The sequence below is a fragment of the Danio aesculapii genome, chromosome 12 (genome assembly GCF_903798145.1).
Source record: "Danio aesculapii chromosome 12, fDanAes4.1, whole genome shotgun sequence".
NCBI classification, from domain to species: domain Eukaryota; kingdom Metazoa; phylum Chordata; class Actinopteri; order Cypriniformes; family Danionidae; genus Danio; species Danio aesculapii.
Window position 1 is genome coordinate 37845953 of NC_079446.1, and position 24888 is coordinate 37870840.

The 24888-nt window shown below is 35.4% G+C and overlaps 2 protein-coding genes across 3 annotated transcripts in view; both read left to right on the plus strand.

Annotated features, from left to right (window-relative positions):
- Window positions 1–3225: 3225 nt before the first annotated feature.
- si:ch211-250n8.1 (uncharacterized) lies at window positions 3226–17982 on the plus strand. 2 transcript variants are annotated; one of them, XM_056469798.1, is made up of 16 exons: window positions 3226–3451; window positions 6710–6814; window positions 8854–8929; window positions 9906–10062; window positions 10138–10183; window positions 10261–10319; window positions 10408–10443; window positions 10530–10582; window positions 12147–12279; window positions 14579–14799; window positions 14889–14934; window positions 15058–15123; window positions 15469–15528; window positions 15606–15694; window positions 17606–17700; window positions 17781–17982. In XM_056469798.1, exons 1-16 carry the CDS (start codon window positions 3415–3417, stop codon window positions 17813–17815), a joined length of 1314 nt encoding a protein of 437 aa, XP_056325773.1. In that variant the 5' UTR covers window positions 3226–3414; the 3' UTR covers window positions 17816–17982. The 2 variants fall into 2 exon arrangements, with proteins under 2 accessions (XP_056325773.1, XP_056325774.1); XM_056469799.1 differs by lacking the exons at window positions 17606–17700; window positions 17781–17982 and having other exon boundaries at window positions 15058–15143; window positions 15606–15688.
- Window positions 17983–18593: 611 nt separating this feature from the next.
- The window catches only part of unk (unk zinc finger), a 30701-nt gene continuing 24406 nt past the window's right edge, over window positions 18594–24888 (plus strand). The window contains exons 1-3 of the mRNA XM_056469179.1: window positions 18594–18817; window positions 22570–22779; window positions 24147–24323. Coding sequence (XP_056325154.1) covers window positions 18666–18817; window positions 22570–22779; window positions 24147–24323 — 539 coding nt within the window. The 5' untranslated portion in view covers window positions 18594–18665. The remainder of the gene's footprint in view (window positions 18818–22569; window positions 22780–24146; window positions 24324–24888) is intronic.

Genomic DNA, 24888 nt, shown 5'->3' on the forward strand with positions numbered 1-24888 from the left:
GTTTTAAATAGAAATATGAATTTAATTAATTATTTACACAGCTAAAATTTAAAATTGTCTCCATGTTAATTTATTTCAGTAGAAGACCGCAAGTTACTAAAATGCTGTAAGTTACTGCAAAAGTTTTACAATGTTACTGTTAAAACTCTCACAGTGCAGTGCATATTATAGTAGTGATCCATTAAGAATGGATGTGGTATTTTGCTGGCCACTGTAAAAATGTGGCAATGTTAACAGTGATGTTGGAGAAAGACATGCATTATGAGGAATTCCTGTGGTTTATGTGAGTTTCAGTTTTGTAATGAGGTACAAAACAAGTCCATGGCTGCTTCTCAATTCCAATTCTTTTAAAGACCGGTCTTGCCAGGTGTCCTCGGAAGAATGAACTCGGGAGACCGCGAGAACAGAGAACGCGTCCTGTGATAAATGAAATGCTGCGTTCTTCCTGATGGTTTGGTTTGTGTTTGGTTGTGAGTTCTTGCTGAAACATTACTCATCATAAAAACATTAGCATTTTTCCAAATATAATTAGCATATTTGCTCTTAGCTACATAACAGACTCTGGTCAAGCTACATTTAAAAGCCAAGAGAACTAGACATAACCTTAAAATGTATTGAGGAAATGTTAATTCTAATTTGAAATGTAAATCTAAAAAGCACTTATCACAGCCAGTGGGAATGCGCTGATGAATTTTAATTACCTCATGCTGTAAATCCTTCATTGGTGAAATGAAATCTTTAGTGTGCAGTGTCTGTACATACATTGATGCATGATAGCACTAATGAGTCTCAAAAGATGCATAAAAAAACTAAACACTCCAAAATTCATTGCAACTCTTCAGTAATGTAGGCTCTTCAACATCTTTGGAAAATAGAGTATTTTACAGGGTGGCATTTTAACAACAACAACAACCACCACAACAAAAAAAGGTAATTAATCCTTGTGAACACAATATTTCTTTGTACTTTCCAGTCTAGCTCTCATGTATTTTAATCATGCAAAATGTGTGAAAATGTTGTTGTGAATTTAAATATGATGTTATAGGATATATCTTTTTTTTTTGCATATTTGAGGACTGAAAACATCTTATGTTGACCTATTGTCCTTTTCTGCAAACAATTTATATAAATTATAATATTGTTATTTTAAATTTTGAAGATGATTGTTTATAATTTAAAACACAAATCTCGTTTTTTTAATTTGCTAATAAATTACAACTTTGAAGTGATCTTTGAAACGTAGTCTATTCATAGCTAAATTGACATTCACACCTTTTGCTAAATGTATTTCTTTACTGGAAATAAGGCCTATGGGACATCCTACCAGAAACATACATTTTCACTTATAAAAAATGTGACAGGGCCTGACTTCGTCCTCAAAAAACCCCCCAAAAAACAAGCATAAAATCACACAATTCAATGATAGAACGCATCCTTGATCAGTCAGCTTCTCCTCGGTCAAATGATGTCACTTCCGAGTCATAGCCTTAAACGTAATGTACGCATTTTATGTTAAATTTAATGCAAATGTGACAGGACTGACAGAAACATGGGGTCAATTGTTAATTTATTTGATTTATATACAGTTAAAGTGAAAATTATTAGCCCCCCTGAATTATTAGCCCCCCAGTTTATTTTTTACCCCAGTTTCTGTTTAAGAGAGAGAAGATTTTTCAGCACATTTCTAAACATAATAGTTTTAATAACTCATTTCTAATAACTGATTTATTTTATTTTTGCCATGATGACAGTGAATAATATTTGACTAAATATTTTTCAAGACACTTCTATACAGCTTAGGTTAACTAGGCAGGTTAGGGTAATTAGACAAGTTATTGTATAATGATGGTTTGTTCTGTAGACAGTCGAAAAAATTTGCTTAAAAGGGATAATAATTTTGACCTTAAAATGTTTTAAAATTTTATTTTGACCTTAAACTGCTTTTATTCTAGCTGAAATAAAACAAATAAGACTTTCTCCAGAAGAAAAAATATCATCAGACATACTGTGAAAATTTCCTTGCTTTTTTAATCATCATTTGGGAAATATTTAAAAAAGAAAAAGAAATTCAAAGGGGGCTTATAATTCTGACTTCAACTGAATTTGTAGTATTTATTTGTAGAATTTATTGTTAATTTCATGTTTTTAATCAATTAATGTGAATGATAACAGCTTAAACTTGCTATTTCTGAAATATTTTTGTTACTAAATAACAGTTTTTAGCATAACAAAACGATTATTGCTGTAGGTTCAAACAGCAGGTTGTACATTTGTAAAGTGTTTTTAATAAAGAAAAAAAAATCTGAGAACCAAATGAATGACATATTCTTTTACAGACCAAACATCAGTTCATTTTAGATGGACTTTTTTGGAATGCAATACTTTTTATTTACTGTATTTATGTTTTTATTTCAGGGACAGATAATGTAAGTTTCTGGTAGAATATCCCCTATATTTATTGTATTGCTATAACCTGAATTTGCGTAATGTTAGATTATGACTTACAGTTTGTGGTATGCTCTTTTATTTGATATTCTCTTTTAGCTCTTCTGTAATTTTAAGAGAATTTTGGTAACAACTATGTCAAGTATTATTTGTTTGAACCAGTCATAAGGGTGCCATTGAATTGATGTTTCTAACTTTATATCAAGGACATTTGGAACACCAATACAAATTGAAATGTACAATGTCATATTTGCTTTTGTGCAAGATGGGATTGATTCAAAAAGTACTTATTTTCTTTTACAGCTAACAATATTACTTGGAAAATATAATGTTTATGTAAAGGAATGGGATAAAGTTAAGCCAAATTATGAGCATTTTATAAAAGAGATTAAACAATATGGTATTACTGCATAACAAATAATGATAATAAAAAAACAAGGAAGCATTGGTTAATTAAATATTATTATATCTATCTATCTATCTATCTATCTATCTATCTATCTATCTATCTATCTATCTATCTATCTATCTATCTATCTATCTATTTTTGTTTACCCCTGGCAACTCAGTACCAGTACTTTTGATTTTTACTGTTTACAGACTATTTTCCTCACATTTTATTTTATTTTTTTTTATTGTTGTGAGATGTATGTGTTTGTACAAAGCTTGCGCATATTTTACAATAATAAACAATATATATTAAAAATAAAGAGGGCGCCATATCATCCCATTCATCTTCATCGTCATTATCATTCACAGTAGCTTACTAATATGGGTTCATAGGGCGGTAGATACGCCGTGTATATTTATGACAGGTGTCAATACTGAACGTGCTCTATAACATTTCATTAACCAGCCCGACGACAAACCATTGATGATGATGATGACGCCTTATTATTATTAGCATTTGCTTTCAAGTTCAGTAGCCTACAACCGAATGGATGTCGCGAAATATTTGCGTTGACAATAATGCCAGCAAAAGACCCGCTTATCGAAACACTTAAAGGTATGTTTTATATCCCATAACATCAATTGTTGCATCTGACTGATCCGATCGATGTATTGTTTTATGGGTAGCCTGTTATTCAGTTCTGGTAACGCAGCTGACGATGGCAACCTCCCCGCTTTAGCAGCTCTGTCCAATGGAAGACAGAATTAGCTAGCATACTTGTTTTGCGTACTGCTCTTACAAGCGGTTTTGAATTAGTCATACGGTGTGCACTCACTGAAATGTCAACAATTGACGGTGTTATTTAATTACTGCTCTAGGGAGGTTTATGCAGTATTTTACACATTTTCGATACGTCCGGATGAACAAATAAGATTTTTTTTCGTTAATTGATATATATTCATCAAGATAATTTGAAGTAGGCTAATGTTTATATGGACTGAAGTAGAGCGACAGATACTCCCAGACAGCACGCATATGTATGCAAGACGTATTTTATTAGAAAGCCTGAAAACATCTGCTGATACGACTAATAAACATGTTTAAAATATATATTTAATGAATGGCATTACGAGGGCAGAACATAATTATAAAATCGTCTTTTGTAAAAATGATAAACATTATTAAAACGGGTTATAGACATCTAGTTTAGATCTGACAGCAGACATAAACATTGCAGATGAACAAGTCCATATTAAAAGGAAGAAGTAAAAAATGAAGCCAATATTCCCGGCATCATCTATGTACTGAGTTGGAGCCACAGTAGGCCTATCTAAAAGTAGCAAAGTTTGGGTAAAATGTAGCCGATTTTATTTATGCTACCAGTGACACTCAAAATATTTAGCCTTTACTTTTTAAGATTACCTCAGTATTCTCCATTCTAGACCCTTTACTTGTGTAGATTGTAAAACAAGACGGACAACTGATCTATTGTAGAAAACTTAAGCCAAATGTTACAGGTATGGCCACTGTCATCTTGTGTCGATAATATAATTTTGAGCCCCAGTCTGCAATAACTATGATCAACTGCAGGAAGCTTTAGGATCAAAGTCTTGCAGCACTATTATACCACACACACCCCATTTTAACAGCAACCTATTTCTAAAAATGAGCACGTAAGCATGATAACCACTGTTTAAATCAGTGGTTCCTAAAGTGGGGGTCGCGAGACAATGAGGGGATATTAGAATTACCATATTTTATCCTTAACCTACAGAAGTTAAAAAATAGAGTTCATAGTTACATAAAAAACAATATGCAAATAAAAAGCCATCAGCCTTTTAATTCTTCTGCCATATGATTACAATACCTGGGGTGATTACGCTAGACTAATGACACAGCAATAGTGTTAGTTGCAGCAGATTGATTTTAATGCACAATGTTAAACTTTGACACCTTTACGGGACTCACAGTAAAAATAAAGACCACTTGAACATAGAGGACGATCCAAAATTTAACCAAGAATAGTCTTGTGCTGTAAACATTGTCATTAAGTGAGGGTAATAATAAATTAAACAAATGAATAATGACTATAAAAACTGTTGCACTTTTTTGTGTGAGGAAAGCGAGGGTTGCAAGTCACTTGAATTGTTATTTTAGGGGTCGTGAGCTGAAACGTTTGAGAACCCCTGGTTTAAATGATGGAAAACCATCTTTTTTTTTAACTTACCTTCCATCCATTTACACAGAGAAGACAGGGTTTATGGCATTTCACTCAAAATATTTTGGCCCCACTTTTTAGCGTAGAGGTACAGTAGCGAACAGTTATGTGAATTGCCATATTGAGTAAGTAAGTAAGCTAAGCAGGGCTGAGCCTGGTCAGTACCTGGATGGGAGACCACATGGGAAAACTAGGTTACTGTTGGAAGTGGTGTTTATAAGGGCAGCAGGGGCGCTCAACCTGTGGTCTGTTTGAGTCCTAATGCCCCAGTATAGTGAAGGGGACACTATACTGTCAATGAGCACTGTCTTTCGGATGAGACGTTAAACTGAGGTTCTGACTCTCTCTGGTCATTAAAATCACATGGCACTTCTCGAAAAGAGTAGACGTGTAACCCTTTTGTCCTGGCTAAATTTCCTCATTCGGCTCTTACCTATCATGGCCTCCCAATCATCCCCACCTGGATGACGCGATGGCAGCCATATTGTGCCAGACCACACACCACACACCAGCTGATGGTGGAGAAGAGACAGAGTGATGAAGCCAATTCTGATATGGGGATGGTTAGGTGGCCATGATGGACAGAAGCCAGTGGGCAAATTTTGCCAGGATACCAGAGTTAAACCCTTACCCTACTGAAAAAATCAGCTTAAACCAGCCTAGGCGGGTTGGCTGGTTTTAGTTGGTTGACCAGCCTGGTTTTAGAGGGGTTTGGGCCATTTCCAGGTTGGTTACCAGCCATTTCCAGCCTGGTCTTAGCTGGTCAGGCTGGAAAATGACCAGCTAAAACCAGCTTGACCAGCCTAGCCAGGCTGGGAGCCCAGCCAAAACCAGCTATGTCCAGCTTAAACCAGGCTTTTCAAGCTGATTTTAACTGGTTTTAGCTGATTATTTTCCAGCCTGACCAGCTAAGACCAGGCTGGAAAATGGCTGGAAACCAGCCTGGAAATAGCCAAAACCCCTCTAAAACCAGGACACTCAATGGTCTGTATTGAGTCCCCTTAACTATACTAGGGTGTTAGGACCCACACAGATTGCAGGTTGAGTGTTCCCTGCTGGCCTCACTACCACCACTTCTGGCAACAACCTAGCTTTCCCATGTGGTCTCCCTTCCAGGTACTGACCAGGCGCAGCCCTGCTTAGCTTCAGTGGGTGACCATGTGAGAGTTGCAAAGAGCTAGCTGCTGGCATGAATGACCATACATGATAAATGCGCTATATAAATACAGATAACTTGCCATATTAACTAGGATAAAAGGTACAAAAGGTTGCTAGAAAGTGATTTTTGTGTACAGTAAGCTGAGCATTGCTGCACTATTGACAACAGAGTTTTATGAAATCCGTCTGCACCTTCTTACATGTGATGTAAGTGTGTTGTGTTAAAAAAAAATTTGAGGCTTGAGACAAGTGGAGCATGACGCAACAGCTAACGACATTAGTCTGGCGCATGTGTCCATATACCAAAAATAAAATAGAAAAGGAGCCCATGATATTGCTGGATAAACACACACATCTGTGGCAGGCTCCAGAGCAACCACGTATGCTGTTTGTTCTGGGTTAATCATGCAAGGCTTATTCCACCTGCATTACATAATAACCTGTGGATAAAAACAGAAAATTAACCATTAGCCATCATCCACTGTGTTTATTCTCAGTGTGTATTCTGAATTTGAAATCGGAGGGGACCGTGACCGACTCCAATCCACACCTGCCGTCCTGCTGTGAGCTCCTGGAACTGATACTACGAAAGGGACTCCAGCGTGAGCTCAACACACCAACACACACTCTCCTGTACACCTGCATGTCATCACCTGTCAGCAAACACAGGACACACACTCAAACAAGAGCTATTATTACACCTGGCACTTACTGGGAGAAAATACATCCGCATTACAGGATGACATTTATTGCAGTTTACCGATAATAAGGATGTGCATATTGAAAACATACACTTGTTGTTTGGATACACTTAAATTAATTTATTTACTTTTTTATTTTAGAACCTCAAAATTAAGTGTTTAGACTTGAGTGCTTCAGATTAGTCTGTATTATGTGTATATATGTATTTCTTTACAAAATATATTAGCTGGAAAAGAGAGTGAAGGGGCAGCATGGTAGCTCAGTGGTTAGCACTGTCATCTCACAGCAAGAAAGTTGCTGGATTGAGTCCCAGCTGGGCCAGTTGGCATTTCTGTGTGGAGTTTGCATGTTCTTTCATTGTTTGAGAGTGTTTCCTCCAGGTGCTCCGGTTTCCCCCACAGTCCAAAGACACATGCTTTAGGTGAATTGGATGTACTAAATTGGCCGTAGGATGTGTGTGAATGAGAGTTTGTAAGCATTTCCCAGTGATGGGTTGCAGCTGAAAAGGTGTCTGCTGCATAAAACATGTGCTGGATAAGTTGGCAGTTCATTCCGCTGTGGTGACCCCGGATTAATAAAAGGACTAAGCCAAAAAAAATGAATGAATGTAATTTTTTACAAAATATATTAGCTGGACAAGAAAGTGAATGGATAGCATGGTAGCTCAGTGGTTAGCACGGTCATCTCACAGCAAGAAAGTTGCTGGATTGAATCCCAGCTGGACCAGTTGGCATTTCTGTGTGGAGGTGAATTGGATGAACTAAGTTGGCCGTAGTATGTGTGTGAATTAGAGTGTGTGGGAATTTCCCAGTGATAGGTTGCAGCTGAAAGGGCATCCGCTGCGTAAAACATATGCTGGATAAGTTGGCGGTTCATTCCGCTGTGGCGACCCCTGATTAATAAAGGGACTAAGCTGAAGTAAAATGAATGAATATAGTGCAGAAAGAGCAAGTGCAAGCAAACTCCTACAAATACTTTTCACTGCAAGAAAAGATAATAAATAGGATTCCGATCTTTTGACTGGGAGAAAAATATTAAATGCATGCAAATAGCCCCTTTCAGACTATAATACTAGTATTTGCAGGAAAATTACAGAATGGTTTTTCTAGTAAATAATAATTAAAAAAAGTCGCTATTCACATATTGGAATATTTAATCAATTCCATGCTTCAGGAGAGGGTTTTCTTAAATGTCTAAAATCTTTTAATTTATTGGATACAAATGAATATTTTGATTCACAGAATTCTGTTATCCTCAATGCAATGCAAAAGTTACATTCAGGATGTGCGCAACAACTTGAACTTGAAACTTCAACTTTTATAGGCAGCTGACACATGTGGAGTTTAGTGAAATTCGTCACTTGTCAATCATTCTCCAGTCCTCCATTGGCTGCACCCATACATACATCCTCTTTTTTCTTCGAATTTTCTGTACAACATTAAAAGTGTAAGACTTTCTCAACTGCACATATTCTGTGTTTAGTTTCAACCCATCTCTGCTAACAGGAGGTTTAGCTGTAGAGCTCAAGTTAATAATCAGGCCTTTGCATTTCTATCAGCTTCATCTACTTCTACAAAAATGCTTCATTATTATGCAAAGCATATCACACTCAACAGTAGAAGTTCAGTTAATATATCCCATTTAAGCAATACAAATACAATTGTTTAATGAAAGGAAAAAGAGACAAAAATAATTAAAAATATATTCCTTTTTCCACAAAACACACACAGCAGAATTCCTGTAATTTACTTGTTATGTAACTCATCCCTGAAAATTGCCAGAACGAATTTTGTGTCATTTTTAAAAAGGTCCTGTTCACACAAGATCTCTTCACTGTCATTTTCTGGTAATTTTACAGAAAATTCTGTATTCATGAAATGGGCTAATTTTATTACATTTATTATATAATGAACAGTGCTACATTTCTTTACTGTTTTAGAACCTGTTCTCAGCTTGGCACACAGAGATTATTGGCATTGTTTCGAACAGCTTCTTCAACACGACACATGTGGCAGGTGAGTCATTATGCACTCATTGCTTCTCATTTTAAGGTTTATAATTATTTCACCTCTTAAATAGAGTTTCAAGAGTGAAGCACTGAAAGTCTATTATTGTTAACGCTCCACTTTTTATTTTTTTATTTTACAACTCCCCAAGTGTTTAACAGTTGAATTATAGCATTCTTGAATTCATTCAACTGTTCTCCTGGTCTGGCAGGAGCTTAGCTTAGCATAGATAGCATAAGCTTAGCTTAGCATAGATCATTGAATCGGATTAGACCATTAGCATCTCGCTCTAAATTGACCAAAGAGTAGCAATAATTTCCCTATTTAACTTGACTCTTCTGTAGTTACATAGAAAGAAGCTATATAAACATATATGTTTATACATATGTATATAGAATATAGGAAAATGGCCAATTTTATAAATGTCACATATATTAAAAACCTATTTCAAAACCTATATTAAAACATATATGTTTATATAGGTTCTTTGCATGTGGGGTTTTCCTATTAAATTTGTCTTTTGAGAGCTAAAGTGACAGTGTGCTGATTTTTTTGGACTTTTTCTAATGTGTTTAGCTTGATCGAGCACCCACCTTCAAGAATTTCCAACTCTGCACACTGATGTTTTTCTTGCTATATATACTGAGGATTATACTAAATTGTAGAGACTACAACATTGCCCGGGCTCATCTCAATTATAGGTGGCTTTACAGTGATTAAAAGCACCAAATCTACACTAACTCCCTTTTTACCACTGAATATATTGGCTCAAGATGAACACAATGCATCTTGGACCACATGCACCACAATTTGACACCACATTTGGGCCTAGGCTTTTATCCAGTATACAAGACTGTTTGATGTGTGTTTCACATGTGAGGATCAGGTGTTTATTCTGTATTGGGACCAAAATAGCAGTATGTGATGAACAACAGTGCATCTAAATGCAGTTTATCTGATCAGCATGTTCTGTATGTCCATGAAGGTTGAGTTCGATCTCTCTGGCCGTGCAACAGAGCACAGCCTGCAGCAAACTCATTACATCTCAAGGCCGAGGACGCTTCTTCATACGGCTCATGCTGATGAGGAGAACACTGGGAAGTGTAGTGAAACATCTTCTCCACACAAACAAAATAATCGAGGTCAGTGGACACTTACTGATTGATGATTCTATCCTGTCTTTGACATATAACCCCCATGCTTTATTTTCTCCACAGTGGTACTGCCCTAACATTTCTATTCTGAGAAATGAGGAGTTTTTAGGTGAGCTCTATTAAACAAGTTTTCTTGTTGAGAAATGTTATGCCATACTTATTAAGACCTCTAATGTCTCCAAACAGAGCCATTTCTTTCGCTGTCTATGGTGTTGTCGGAAATGGACTTCAAGATCAGTGCTGAGGTATGAACTGCTAAGCCTCTGCATTTACGACATGCTTAATTGTGCTGTTAACTTTTCAGACATTTTCTCTGTGATCTTTTAATCTCAGAACTGCAGCTTCCTAGATGAAAGCTGGCTGCTTCCGGTACAATCTCAATATTCGGACATTAGTTCATTTACCTGTTTGTGCATGTGCTGAGCTGCATGTTGCAAACCTTGCTTGTGTTTTAGGTGTGTCAGATCTATGAAGCCGTTCCCTGTCGGGAGCTGGGAATAGTGCTCAGGTTAGCATGTTGGCTTGTTTTTTAATTCTGAATGCTGCATTTATTCATGTGATTTTGGCTAGTTTTGTAGAATCGATTTTTGCACATCGTTTTGATTCACTTTTTGCCCTCTGTGTTGAAAAATTTCAACATAGGTTAATTCTGAAAACGTAGCCCTATATACATTTCTGGAGATCGTGAATTATGTAGCCAGAAGTACGTATGTTTTTGCTACAGGGATGGTATTACACTAATGCTACAGGGCGGTATTACATCCTTCCTTTTCGCGCTTATCAACTGACCACTAAACTCCGCATGGACGGCTTTCCTGCTGTTGCCGGTTTGTCCAGTTAGTTACCCATGTACGTTGGCGGACTTTAGATGCAGAGAGCATTTGACCACAACAACGGGGTTTGAGTCCGGTAAAGAACGGTTCCAGAAAGCAGGTTAGAATAAAACAAACAAGTAAATAACGGGGTGAGAATGGGTAAAATCGGAAAACATGGTAAAAACCAGGGGGTTTTTCTTTTTCTGGATTGCTTTTTAAAACTGTTGGTTGAGTTTAGGGAAGTTTGAGGACGCTGGTCAATTGGTGCTTTTTTAAACACTATTGGTTGGGTTTAGGGAAGGAGGAGGGTGGGTCAGAAATGTATATAGCGGTATGTTTACAGAATGAGCCTGGGTTAAATAATTTTGTTGCTTCCCACATGACACACTATATACTATGAATTTATACACTCAACTGTAGAGTGTGTGCATTTAGTGTTGTCCCAAATGCAACACTAACATATTTTTTGTAACAGAAATTCAAATGGCTTCCCAGTCAGCGTTTAACAGTTGCCAGATTAGTGAAATAAGTAGTTCCTGTCAAGAGTACAACCACTTACTGTAATTGAATGTACACATGGACATCACCTATATACTCTATAACTGCAGGTTAACTATGTTTATATATAACTTTAACTGTTAAAAGCTATTAGTTACTAGTTAATTAAAGTTATTAGTAACCAATAAAGCTATGGTAACTAATAAAGTTATAAAGTTATTAGTAACTAATAAAGCTATGGTAACTAATAAAGTTATAAAGTTATTAGTAACTAATAAAGCTATGGTAACTAATTAACTTTTCAGAATTTGATTGTTATGCAATAATGTGCACCTTTGTGAAGCTGCTTTGAAACAATTATTATTGTGAAAAGCGTTTTACAAATAAACTTGAATTGAATTGACCATTAGAATATTGCTTGCAAAATCCAAAATAAATAATCAAACCCTTGCAACTGATAGCTCCTCCTATTCTGCTACATGAGCAAATCTGCGACAGTTGAGTGTAAGAAGTGTTCAATATCACACACTTCTGCATGTGGGTATTTAAAGTGTACTTATTCTTCTTATGATTTTCATTGTGAATACACTATTTATACTATTTATACTACAAACTGTTGTAGGACAGTTCGTAAGTATGCAATTTGGGACATACTTTTGTGCTAAAACACAGTCAACTACAAAGTTGATGTTCTACAATGAAAATCAAATATGCCCAGTTAGTATGAGCATTCATATCTCATATTTGTATCCTTTCTAGGTACCTAGATGGACGTGTGTTTGTGTTGGATCTGCTTCAAGGTAGTCAAGCTCAGGTGGATATGTTCGCAGAGCCTGGTGACATCATTGATGAAATAAATGGGATTTCACTGAGGAATGCAAGCAATGGGCAGGTCAGAAGAAATCTTATAATTAAAAGCATACATTACATGTAAATGATATTATAAGCTGCATATCTTTTTAAGTAAAAATAAATAAATTAATTAATCCATTACATTACCATTAAAGTCATTATTATGATTCATACATATTTGAGCTATAGTCCATAAATTAAAGTAAACACAGAGCCTGGTCTTAATATGAATTAATATGAGTTAACCAGTCATATATTTTATTTGTTTGAAATATATTTTATGAAAAATATCTTCCAGTGAAATAACAAAGTTCTCTCTGCTAATTTATGGCATAATTTTATTGTATATTTTAATACATTTACACAACAATTAAATATTTATTTTGTGTTTTTAAAAAAGTTTCACATACTGACAGCATTGTCAAAAAATGATCCAGGTTTACACAGATCACTGAAAATGACTAAAAACACTGTGTTATGCATGCCAGGCCAGTAGTTGGCAATGGTCAGAATTTTGAGTTTATGAATAAAAGTGCCAATCTCATCGGTTGACCTATTATGAACGGCGGTTTTTAACATTCCCAATGCAAGTGACACTTTTTAGCCAGACATTTGCGCATGGGTGTGCTGTGCACGCTCTCAAAGGCATGCTTTGTTGTATTAAAAGTTGGTGAAAAGCACAAATGAAAATGCTGTTGTGTAAATTGCATGAACGGCTTTCCATGCTATTGTGAGCACCCTACTCTGCATAAATCTTACTTATTTCTTAGTGTGGTCACATTTAACACCACTTAATGAATTGTCATTGCAAAATGCAGCCATTTCAATAGCAATAAACATAGTTTGTGAAGTAGACATGAGGGCGAAATTTAAACACAGATTTTGCAACAACTCCACAATTTTAGTGCTGTCAAATCCACTTGTTAAGTCATGACATATGGAGTACTGCTTCCGGGTCCAAACCGCTACTTAGTTGAATTGAGAAAATTAACTGAGAAAATTAATCACATTACAGTGATTTTTAAAAATAAAATCATGGTGTACACAACAGTCTCTGGACTTGCTGCCTCACAGACATCAATATTTTAGAAAAATGTATCACTTCTGGCAATCTGAAATTAGGCATGGCTGTATACACTACCTGACAAAAGTCTTGCCGTTGATCCTAGTTGTAAGAGCAACAAATAATAACTTGACTTCTAGTTGATCATTTGGAAAAGTGGCAGAAGGTAGATTTTTCCAGTGAATCATCTGTTGAACTGCATCCCAATCATCACAAATACAGCAGAAGACTTATTGGAACCCTCATGAACCCAAGATTCTCACAGAAACAGTCTAGTTTGGTGAAGGAATAATCATGGTTTGGGGTTACATTCAGTATGGGGCGTGTGAGAGATCTGCAGAGTGGATGGCAACATCACCAGCCTGAGGTATCAAGACATTTGTGCTGCCCATTACATTACAAACCACAGGAGAGGACAAATTCTTCAGACAAAATACTTCAGCCTCCACATCAAAGATCCTGGAGACAAAGAAGGTGTTAAAGTGTTTCAGGATTGGCCAGCCCAGTCACCAGACATGAACATTATTGAGCATGGAGGAGCATGGTATAAGATGGAGGAGGCATTGAAGAATCCAAAGAATCTTGATGAACTCTGGGAGTCCTGCAAGAATGCTTTATTTGCCATTACAGATGACTTTATTAATGTGTTATTCGAGTCGTTGCAGAGATATATGGATGCAGTCCTCCAAGCTCATGGGAGTCATACACAATATTAATTTATTAATGACTTTATATTCTATACTGTACATTATTTCTGTTAGGTAACAATACTTTAATCTAAGCAAAGCCAGTCCTAATTAAATAATTAAAAATCAAGGCATGATCATATTTTATTTTGGGGGTGATCTAGAGGCCTTGGCCTTTCATATAAGCCACTTGTGATACCAAATGATCAGTTAGAAGTCAATTTATTTGTTGTTCCTAAAACTTGGATAGGCGACATGACTTTTGTCAGGTATTGTATATTGCAATCATGATTTTTGAATGTATTACAGCGCTTTATAAACATTTATTATTACCATTTGTTGACAACTAACAATAGACGATCAACATTTTTTCCTGAAATTTTGCTGAATTGACTGAATTGACATCCAATCAACTGATTTGCACAACCAAGTCCCCTCATTTTATTGTCCCTTTTTTCCAATAATCTGTTTCTCACATCACAATATGGAAAACAAGATAAATTCTTCTTCTGAAAAAAACAAAATGTGAAATATTAAAAAAAATACATAATCAAAAAATTTAACAGGCCACACACTTCTTCCCTCCAAAGGCAGGTGTGGTTCTGTCTAAACTCAAGGGTCAGCCGCTCTCCATTCACTTCATACGCTGGAGAGGAGAAGATGGCTCCATCTATCAGCCGCTGGTCAAACACTTACGGCAGCTCAAACAAGAAAAACCCTCGCTTCAGTTTGGCCCCAAACCAGCCTCTCAGCAGGACAAAACCACAGCAGCTCAGAAGAAAAGCCAGATGCAGTGTGTGAAAGATGGCAGGTACTCTCAATAAAGATGTTTACAATGGATTAGTCTCAAATACCATAAACAGCCCGGCCTGTCACTGTTTGATCGGCTTTCATTAACAGGATCCTGTACGCCGTGGACCTCTTAGGAAAAGCAAACATAGGAATGGTACAGTAGCTGTGCAAACATATCTCTCTCTGTCTTTATGGTGCTCTTGCTTATCTGTAATCCATGCATGTGTATTTTTTAATCTATATTGACTATGCATGTTACTTTTTGTTTCATTTTAAGTATGGAGGTAAGGAGGTTCTGCAGCATGCCATTCCTGTGGTTCTGGAGAGCAGACAGACAAGAAAGGTATATCTGCAATTGAGCAAGTGAGTTTTATGTAGAGAGATAAATATCCAGCTAGTTGTGGGATGTTTAATTTTTAATGCATGGTTTCTGATTTTGTTGTACATATATTCATTTATTGTAAATCTGTTCATAGCTAATACAACCTGTATATAATGTTTATAGTACATCCATCTGTAAATATTACCATAATTTTTCTGTAACTGCACTTTATAACTTATACCTGTATCCTGCACTTGCTGCTATTGCACTGCTGGTTAGACCGAAACTGCATTTCGTTGCCTTGTACTTGTACATGTGTAATGACAATAAAGTTGAATCTAATCTAATCTCTAATCTAATCTATAGGAAGTTCTGCTGGATGTAAAGGAGACTCATCTTACCTGCATAGATAAGTCTAATAAGCAGGTCTGCATTGCTCATTTTGAAATGATGTATGAATAATGTTGAGATTACCTAAAGCTAGTTTTTTTTCTTTCGTGCAGGAGCTGTTTCAACACCACTTCCCCGAGATATCATGTGTTGGGAGATTCGGAAGCCAACCGGATTTAACCATTTTTGCTTTTTGTGTATTGTAAGTATTTTGAAAAGCATTAAATAGTAGGTGTATGAAAGCATATTTCTGTCACAGGATTAAAGAAAATGTTAAAAGTTAACTGTCAGATTTTACCTCACAATTTAGACTTTATATTTTAGAGTTAAAAATGTACAATTCTGACTTTTTTTCTGAACTCAGAATATATTTGGATTAAACATCACAAAGTCTTTGTTAATATTATTTTATTCCATGCTTGAATTATTTTATATAGATATTTATTTGTACTAAAGCAATTACAGGGCTATTAAATTATGAAAGCTTTCTTTTCAGCGACACCAGTGGCCAATAAGTGAACTGCAGCCAGAACATTATTTATTTATTTATTTATTTATTTATTTATGTATTTATTTATTTTTATTATTAATTAATTTATTTTATTATTAATAGATATTTATGTAGATATCTATTCTTAAATTTTGAGAGAGCATAAAATTAAGAAAAGCCTTCTTTTTAGCGACACCAGTGGCCAATGTTGCTATTTTCAGACCAGCGCAACACAAATTTTTCTGTTTTCTGCCACGTTGTTTAAATAGCAATTTGCCATAGTCCATTTGCGCCACTTTGTGGACTCATGGGTGTTTCGGTCTAAAAAAAAGATGTATTAAGGTGCATTGTTGGCGCGTTGCTATTTTGAAGAACTATGCAAAAGACCAGCTGAAAGCAGGTCTGAAGTCCAGCGCAGAGTGCGTTAGTTGTGCGCCTTGCTTACACATTGCTTAAAACACGCAGGATGTACAGGAATACACAAGTATCTTTACAAATGAAAAAGAATTAAAATGTTTCAAAAATTATTATTTTCTACATAAATATAAAAACCACTGCCTCCATACCTTCTTCATCTCGGGGGGCTTTTTCAGTGTATACATGACAATCTGCATTTGTATAATGTTATTATTATTAGCAGTATTATTTACAGGTATTATATGCATATTTATATCAGTTTTATTAAAAACAAGCTTAGATTTGTCCACCTGTCAGGGCATAGCATGTGTGTTTGGATTTAACTCAGTTTTTTGACCACTCATTGTTATTATTGTTCATTTATTAGTTTGCTGGAAATTAGAACTGAATTTAGAAATAGTTTTAAAACAAATCTTTGTTCTTAACACACAAAATTAATTTTGTAGGCTAATGGATGTCTGTGTGTAGCCTACAACATCGTTTCCTTAACCATGAAAGAGAGAAAGAGAAAGTGAAAGTAAAGGCCGATTGGAAGAGGCTCATTCTTTATCCTCACGCTGCAGATGGTCTGTTTAACTGTTTTCTCACTACTGAAGCGTTCAGTTTTTCCACTTACAAAGTCCGCCATAAAAATAGCAAATGAGCCATGGTGCAACTCAACTGACTCTTAAAGGTGATAGGAGTTAAGACTCTGATTGGTTTATTCTCAAAACACACTCAGAACCCTGTTAGACCATGCGCTGTGGCACAGAGCGTATTTTTCCGTCCTTAAAAGGCCAAAAGTGGATTTAGATACACCCTTAATGCTTTTGCGCCCTGCGCTTTAGACTTTGCGCCTAGATCATTAAAATAGAGCCCTATAGTTTTAATCAATCCACTGGAGGGCTTATTTTTTTCATTAATCTTTCACACAGTGGCAGTAAAAAATTGAACAATACATTCAAATTCATACAAATAGAGCCTTTAAAATGAGATGTGTGTTTACACAAAGCTTTCTTTCATGAAATATCAAATGCTTCTTTTTTAACTCTGATTATTACAGGCGTTCTGTATTTGATCTGGTGTTGGAATTTGAATAAATGTCAGGCGGGTTATTATGAGACCGGGTTATCTGCATTTCATTTGCTTATCAGTGACATTTCCTTCCAGGCGTTTGTGTTTTCAAACTTGGACTTTATTCAGTATTGAAACATTTGATTGTTTCAGAGATGCACCACAAGCTGGCAAACCGGCAGGCTTCTGTTGTGTGGTCCTACAGTCTGCTAACTGTAGTGAGTGTGAAGAGATTGTGAACCGTATAGGTGAGTGAGTTCATGCAATAAAAGGATTATGTGGAATTAATTTGATTCGATTTACATTTGTACATTTTTTTTGTCTACAGCTGCTGGGTTCAAACACACAGAATGGTTTGTTTGAAAATCTCAAACCTTGAGTAAACTGGACATCTTTAAATGTGCATTGTGTATTTACTATATAATATATTGTTACATATAACAATATAAATATATAAAGATATCTATAGTTTATTGTTTTGCATTTGTATGTATGATAGTTTGTAATACCTTACTGTAATATTCTGTATATGTGCAATATTGAAATATATAATTGTGGTTTTGTTACAAAATGTGATGCCTTTAATATCGTCTATTCTTTTGTAATTTTGACCCCTTTGGGTTTATGCTTAATATTTTATTTTAAATTACAAAAAAAAAAAAAAACCTAAAACACGACTTTAAATCAACTGTTAAATAACTTTTTGCCTTTTTTATTATGCTTAAGTACAAATGAATTTTTAAAGATATACTTAACATTTTTAAAAACATAATTATTTATACATTTCTAATCAATTAAGTATGCCTTATATTATTATGTAATACTTTTAGTAAAGAAATAAATTACGATGAAGTGATAAATTCTATCTATGACTTTAAATTTGAATTATATCTCGCTCTTAATTTGAATATTTATATCTTTTCATTACGTCTGACTTCACTCCCCTCTGACGTGGCGAGGTCCGATGTATTGAACTAATGGAATCATCTGATTCTTTTCAATGACTCGTTTAAACCGGCTCACCCATCCTTTGTGCACAGATCGAACTGAACTGAACTGTTCAAAGGAATTGATTCGCTCACAAACCCGACGTCACCACAATGGCCCGGAATTTCCTCCTCGCCAGATCTAGCGCATGCGCACATCGAAAAAGAATGCGGACTTCGCAGCTCTCCCAATATTAACTAGTTTGATGGCCATAGTTTGATCAATCATGTCGAAAGCACCATCTCAGCCCGGTTCTTCGGGTGGCGCGGCCAGCCTGGGACCTTCGTCGTCCTCCTCCTGCTCGTCTCCCTCGGCAGGTGGCACAACTTCCCCCGCTAACGTGCTGCACGCACAGCCCGAGAAGCCCCAGCACTACACGTACGTAACCAAACACCTTTACACCCACCTGATCGCCCATGCAAATCACACATCTTTCATGCATCAGCAAATTTTACACGCCTCTGATGGGGTTTGGTGGCTCTGGTGATCTGGGTCGAGAGATTAATTTAATGGAGGCCTAGTGGTGTGATTGTCTGTGCATCCATTGTTGTGTGGTGATGTTTTGAAGGATGGACTTCAGCTTCCTGGTGATTTGTAAACACAGTAATGAAGGCAAGCTATGAATAGTTAATTAATGCGATGTGTTATCCTTTGTGAAATTGTTTTTAAAGTGCAAATCTATTATTTTTCATCACAAACCACTGAGGGAGCGCCATATAACTGTATCCACATACAGCTTTTGATGAATTACTTTACATTTGGTTAGGTTTTTTGTCAACACGCATTAAATACAAATAAGTAAAAGGTTTACCTCTGAAATGGTAACCAAGCAAGATTTAGCTGGTTATATACAATATTTATGGACTGATATTCAAAACCCCTATACACATTTCTAGTGCTTCTTAAGTCTTTCCAGTAATTGCATAAAAATCTTCCAAATTTGTTTATTTTTGCATTTAAACATGTTTATAAGGTTTTTAAAGAAAAAGTTAAATGTATTATAAGAGTAAATCACATTTTGATTTTTCTAATCAAATAAGGAAATCTAATGATGTGAATAATCCATGAAAAGCACTATATAAGTTTGCAGTCATTCCTGATTATTGTTTGATTAGAAATCGTACTTTAGAATCCACTTTTCCATCACTTTTACAAGGCCTTTTAAGTAGGGCTGCACAAAATATTGTTTCAGCATCAATATCACAATGTGCACACTCGCAATAGTCACATCGCAACAGTGGTGGAAAGAGTACTGAAAAAGTAGAAGTTCCATTACTTGCCTAGAAATGTAGTACGAGTAAAAGTATCTGTTGTGAATATTACTCAAAGTATGAGTAAAAAGTCGACCTTTAAAAAGTATTCAAGAGTAGTGAGTAGTGAGTATTAGGCTGTAAAAAACTTATGCATTTACATCTAATTTGTGAATGTGTGTAAACGTCTGTTGTGCATTTAGTTATTGCCCAGCAGGCACACGTTATAAGATGTTAATATTAGGTTAGATTTAGGTTGTGATGTCAGGTGACCAAAATTCAATGTCTAGCCAGCGTCTAAGGACGTTTTTTTACGTCCAATAACAACATGAAATTACGTTGATATTTGGTTGATTTTAGGTTGTGTTAGAAAGTGACCAAAATCCAACGTCATATTGACATCAAATACTGACATTTATTCGTCAGGTATGGCAGCCAAAATCCAACATCTGATAGACGTCATAGTGGTAACGTCCACACAACATCAAGCTGTAACGTTAATATTTGGTTGATTTTAGGTTGTGTTAGAAACTGACCAAAATGCAACGTTGAGCCAACATCATAAACTAACGTCATATTGACATCAATACCGACACTTATTCATCAGGTATGGCAACCAAAATCCAACGTCTGTTAAACGTCAAAGTGGTAACATCCACACAACGTCAAGCTGTAACATCATTAGATGTTGATATTTGGTTGATTTTAGGTTGGACATTGACATCGGCCTGATGTTGGGTTCTGACGTCAACCCAATTTTCATTTCCAAACAAAATGCAACGTCCCCACGACGTTGGGGTACAACTTCAATCTAAGATCATGACGCCATTTCAATCATTATACAGTAAACATCTGTCATCTTGTCATCAGTGACCTGCATCTAAACAATCTCTGGGTCAATGCGTGTAAAGATTTTGGACATCTTCTTGGACACCTTTAATGCTTCCAGTTTGCTGCAATTATAAATTGCCCATGTCTTGAGGTTGTTCATCATGATGCTATTTACCTTCTATGTATGATTTGATTGGACAGGAATCACAGGACAGATTTTTCTAATCCCCATAGACAAGAAAAAATAAAGTAGTGACTGCTGGTTGAAGGAAAATAGTGGAGTAAAAGTACCGATACAGCACTAAAAATGTACTCAAGGGGAAGTAAAAGTACACATTTATAAAACTACTCAGTAAATTACAATTCATCAGAAAAATGACTTACTTATAGTAGTTTGAGTATTTGTAATTTGTTGCTATGCATCACTGCATCGCAAGATATTCAATGTTGAGTCTGATTTATTGTTGAATAGGAGCCACAGAATTGTATTTAATTACTGTATTTAAATGTAATATATTTCATGATTTATGCAAAAAAAGGTGTTTCTTTTGTCTTGTTTTTAGTCCAAATATCTAAATTTCAAAGCAAAAACAAGATTATTTCACTTACCCCACTGGCAGATCATTTTACTTGTTTTAAGGAAAAACTCTTAATTTTGACTTCTGCGCAAGTTGAAAACAAACCAAAGTTTAGCTTGATTTAAGAATTTTTTGATATTTGGACTAGAAATGAGACGAAACAAAGTGAGAAAAGCATTTTTTTGCATTTGCATTTCTCCCTAGAAAACCATCAAAGTGAAACTGTATTTGTATTACAATATTTGTTGCAGAAAGATAAAATATCGCAACATCAAGTTTTTACAATATCCTGCAGCTCTACTTTAAAGATTATTAATTCGTTCTCGATCATTGAAGATTTTTGTCAGACATTGCAAGTTTTATTATAAAATTAAAGTGTTGAGCATAAGCTTGAACATAGTATATACTATATTTTCAAACATTTTGACTTTTTAGTCCTACAGGTCCAGGGTTCTATATCAAAATAGTAAAATTCCCAATATATCTATGATATTAAATATATTTTTTATTTTTACATCTGTCCGCCTTTGCAGATTTTCAGTTTTCAACTAGGGCTGCAAGATATTGGCGAAAACTGCGATATTTTGTTTTTCTACGTTATATATTGCAATATTAAGTATAATTTTCAGCAGATGAAATAAATAGCTCTTTTTTGGATAGAACTCATAATTTTAGATTGATTGGGATGATTTTGTAGGACGGTGTGCTTCTGCATAAAATCAGAAGCTAAAATCGGAAAGCCAATCAGAAGCTCTGATAAATACAGAGCAAATAAAATGCAGTGTTTTGTGGTTTTCTGGAAGTCTAGCCATATTCATATACACAAATTGAAGTAAATGTAAAATAACACTGTATAGTCTTCATTGTGTATATATAGATCATTTCAATATGGCAATGGTCCATGAACAGCTCTTGCTTGTCTTAAAACTTTTTCAGAACTGTCAAGAGGCGATTCAGTCATAACTAATGTTAACACTGCTGTCATTATAAAAAGTATCAACATGTGGAACTTTCTGGATTCTCAGAAGCTTTGGAAATGAAAGATCTAAAACAGGAAATACATTAGGACCATTGTTATTGTTTACATCCCTCAAAATGTTCTATACTTAAACAAAATGAATCTTTCCTAAAGTTACAACCACAATTTCTTGTGTGTGAATACTTTAAAGTGGCTTGATAGGCTCGCACAGGCCTTAAAACCACACACAAATGATAAACGCTTTACTAACTTCATGGCAAATCTTTGCAATGACTCCACAACTACTTTGCAACAGATCCTGTGATGTGATTATTGTGGATGCACACATTGCATTCTCAATACTGAAACAATATATTGTCCAGCTCTACTTTCAACCTTTAAATGTTTAGTAGCCACATCCATGCTATTTTGTGTTTTGTTAGTTTAACTATTATGGTTTGTGATAGCACTCCTAATCTTAATCTCTTAGATTAATTTCTCCTCTGTGTTCAGGTATCTGAAGGAGTTTCGGACAGAACAGTGTCCTCTTTTCGTTCAGCACAAGTGCACTCAGCACAGGCCCTTCACCTGCTTCCACTGGCACTTCCTGAACCAGAGACGACGGAGGCCGATTCGCAGGCGAGACGGAACCTTTAATTACAGCCCTGACGTGTACTGCGTTAAATACGACGAGGGCACAGGGACATGTCCTGATGGGGATGAGTAAGAACCAGCACACACACTTGACATGTTCAGACTGCACTACATGCGTGGCGGTTTCTGGTTACACTTTTAAAGGGATAGTTCACACAAAAAAATGAAAATTATATGTACTATTTACTCACCCTCAAGTAGTCCCAAATCTTTATAAGTTTTTGTTTTCTGCTGAACCTAAAAGAGGTATTTTGAAGATAGCTGGAAACAACCGGTAATCGTTTACTTCCACAGTGCTTGTTATTTCTACTGCGGAAGTCAATGTTTACTTGTTTTCTAGCTTCAGAATATCTGAAAGAAAACTCAAACAGGTTTATGAGGAGTAAATGTAGAGTAAATAATAACCAAATTTTCTTTTTAAGGTGAACTATCACCAAGTGAACTATCACCAAGTATATATATATATATATATATATATATATATATATATATATATATAGATAGATAGATAGATAGATAGATAGATAGATAGATAGATAAATAGATCTTTTTTTTTTTAAATGATGTTGAAATACTGCATATTTTGTTCATATCTAACATGCTTTGGCAATACTTTACAATATTTCAGCAGCAGATTTAACCTGTCAGTGGGTGCACATGGCTCCTGAATAGATTAAAAGTAAAACAAATTGTGGATTTATTTTTTTAAATATAAAAAAATCAACCCGTTGAAAAGAACCAGTGTATAATAAATAAAATTATTGTTTAAAAAACACTTTTTTGTTGCATATAGGTAACCATGTGTCTTCCTTTCAATTCGGCTACCACCACAAGTATATTTCAAACCTGTGGGAAGCAGTGGAATACGATCTGAACGATCTGTAATAGCTGAGAAAACATTACCAAAAACACTTTTTTTGTAACTAAATTCACTGTAAAGATGAAATGAATTAAGGATCAAGTTCTTACTGATGTGGTTCTGAAACTTCATGAAAAAATAAAGTTTATTTACTACTTTTTAATGTTGGGATCAGATGAAACAGTACAAAGACTGCTACTTTGTGGGTTATGTTTTCTTCATTACGTCTTTATCATTTACTTTCTACATAGACCTGCATTCATTTGCCTCTCTCTACCTACTGCATTCATGAATCAGCGGGTGAAGCTGAGCAGCCAATGATGTAGAAATAAATCTTTGATCTTCTGTTGAGGCGGAGTTTAGCCACACTATTACATAATAAATTGACACTTTCACAACCTGTCATTTGGACAGATACGCTTTAATATAAGCTGCTTTATAGACCAACATGATTGTTTTGAGTTCTGAAATGTATGGCATGTTTTTAATTGTACAGAAAACTCTTATATGTCAAAAAGAGCAAACGATTTTTGATTCCTCAGTTCATGACCCCTTTAAAGTATGTATCTTTTGGCAGGTGCCCATTTCTACACAGAACAGCTGGAGACACGGAGAGGCGGTATCACCTGCGCTACTATAAGACCGGCTCCTGCATCCACGAGACTGATGGGAAGGGGCACTGCAGTAAAAACGGCCCTCACTGTGCCTTTGCTCATGGGTCACATGACCTCAGAAGCCCTGTATATGACATCAGGTGTGTAGCTGGTTTTAGAGCAGTATTTCATCCAAATATGAAATCTGCTTATTCAACATTTTGCACCAAAATCTGTTTTATATCTTTCTCTTCTGTTTTATGCTATTTTTATTAATACTTGTTTTACAAATTAACTTGTGTAATTCCCTTAATTTGAAGTTAGCAGTGTATGACCACAGCTCTGTATTTGTCATAATTGGGAGAGATATTTCTACAATGTAAACAAATTTCTTCAAATATTTCTATATTATATTTTGCTCAAATTATTTAGATTTTACTTTAAATAAATTTGTTTAATTTAATCAGGTGTGGTTTACATTTAGCCATGTGTTATTTCAGGAAAACAGACCAATTTGGGGTGAATAAAAGCAGTTTTTTTTTTGTCAAAAATATAATAAAAGGTACAATATTGCAATTTATACAACAGTTCTGTCTGTTTCTCGAATCTGATTAGCTGATAGCCATGTGATATTCATGTAATAACAGCACTCATACAGCCTCTTCACCCTTGTGTATTACTCTGCCCATATAGAGTGACAGCAGATGAATAAACTCACTACAGTTA

Bases quoted from the DNA above. Each gene is read 5' to 3' on its own strand.
- si:ch211-250n8.1 (XM_056469798.1), top strand. From the start codon at position 3,415: ATGCCAGCAAAAGACCCGCTTATCGAAACACTTAAAG. The intron at 10,444-10,529 runs GTACAATCTCAA...CTTGTGTTTTAG, and splicing joins ATGAAAGCTGGCTGCTTCCG to GTGTGTCAGATCTATGAAGC. The intron at 15,695-17,605 runs GTAAGTATTTTG...TGATTGTTTCAG, and splicing joins ATTTTTGCTTTTTGTGTATT to AGATGCACCACAAGCTGGCA.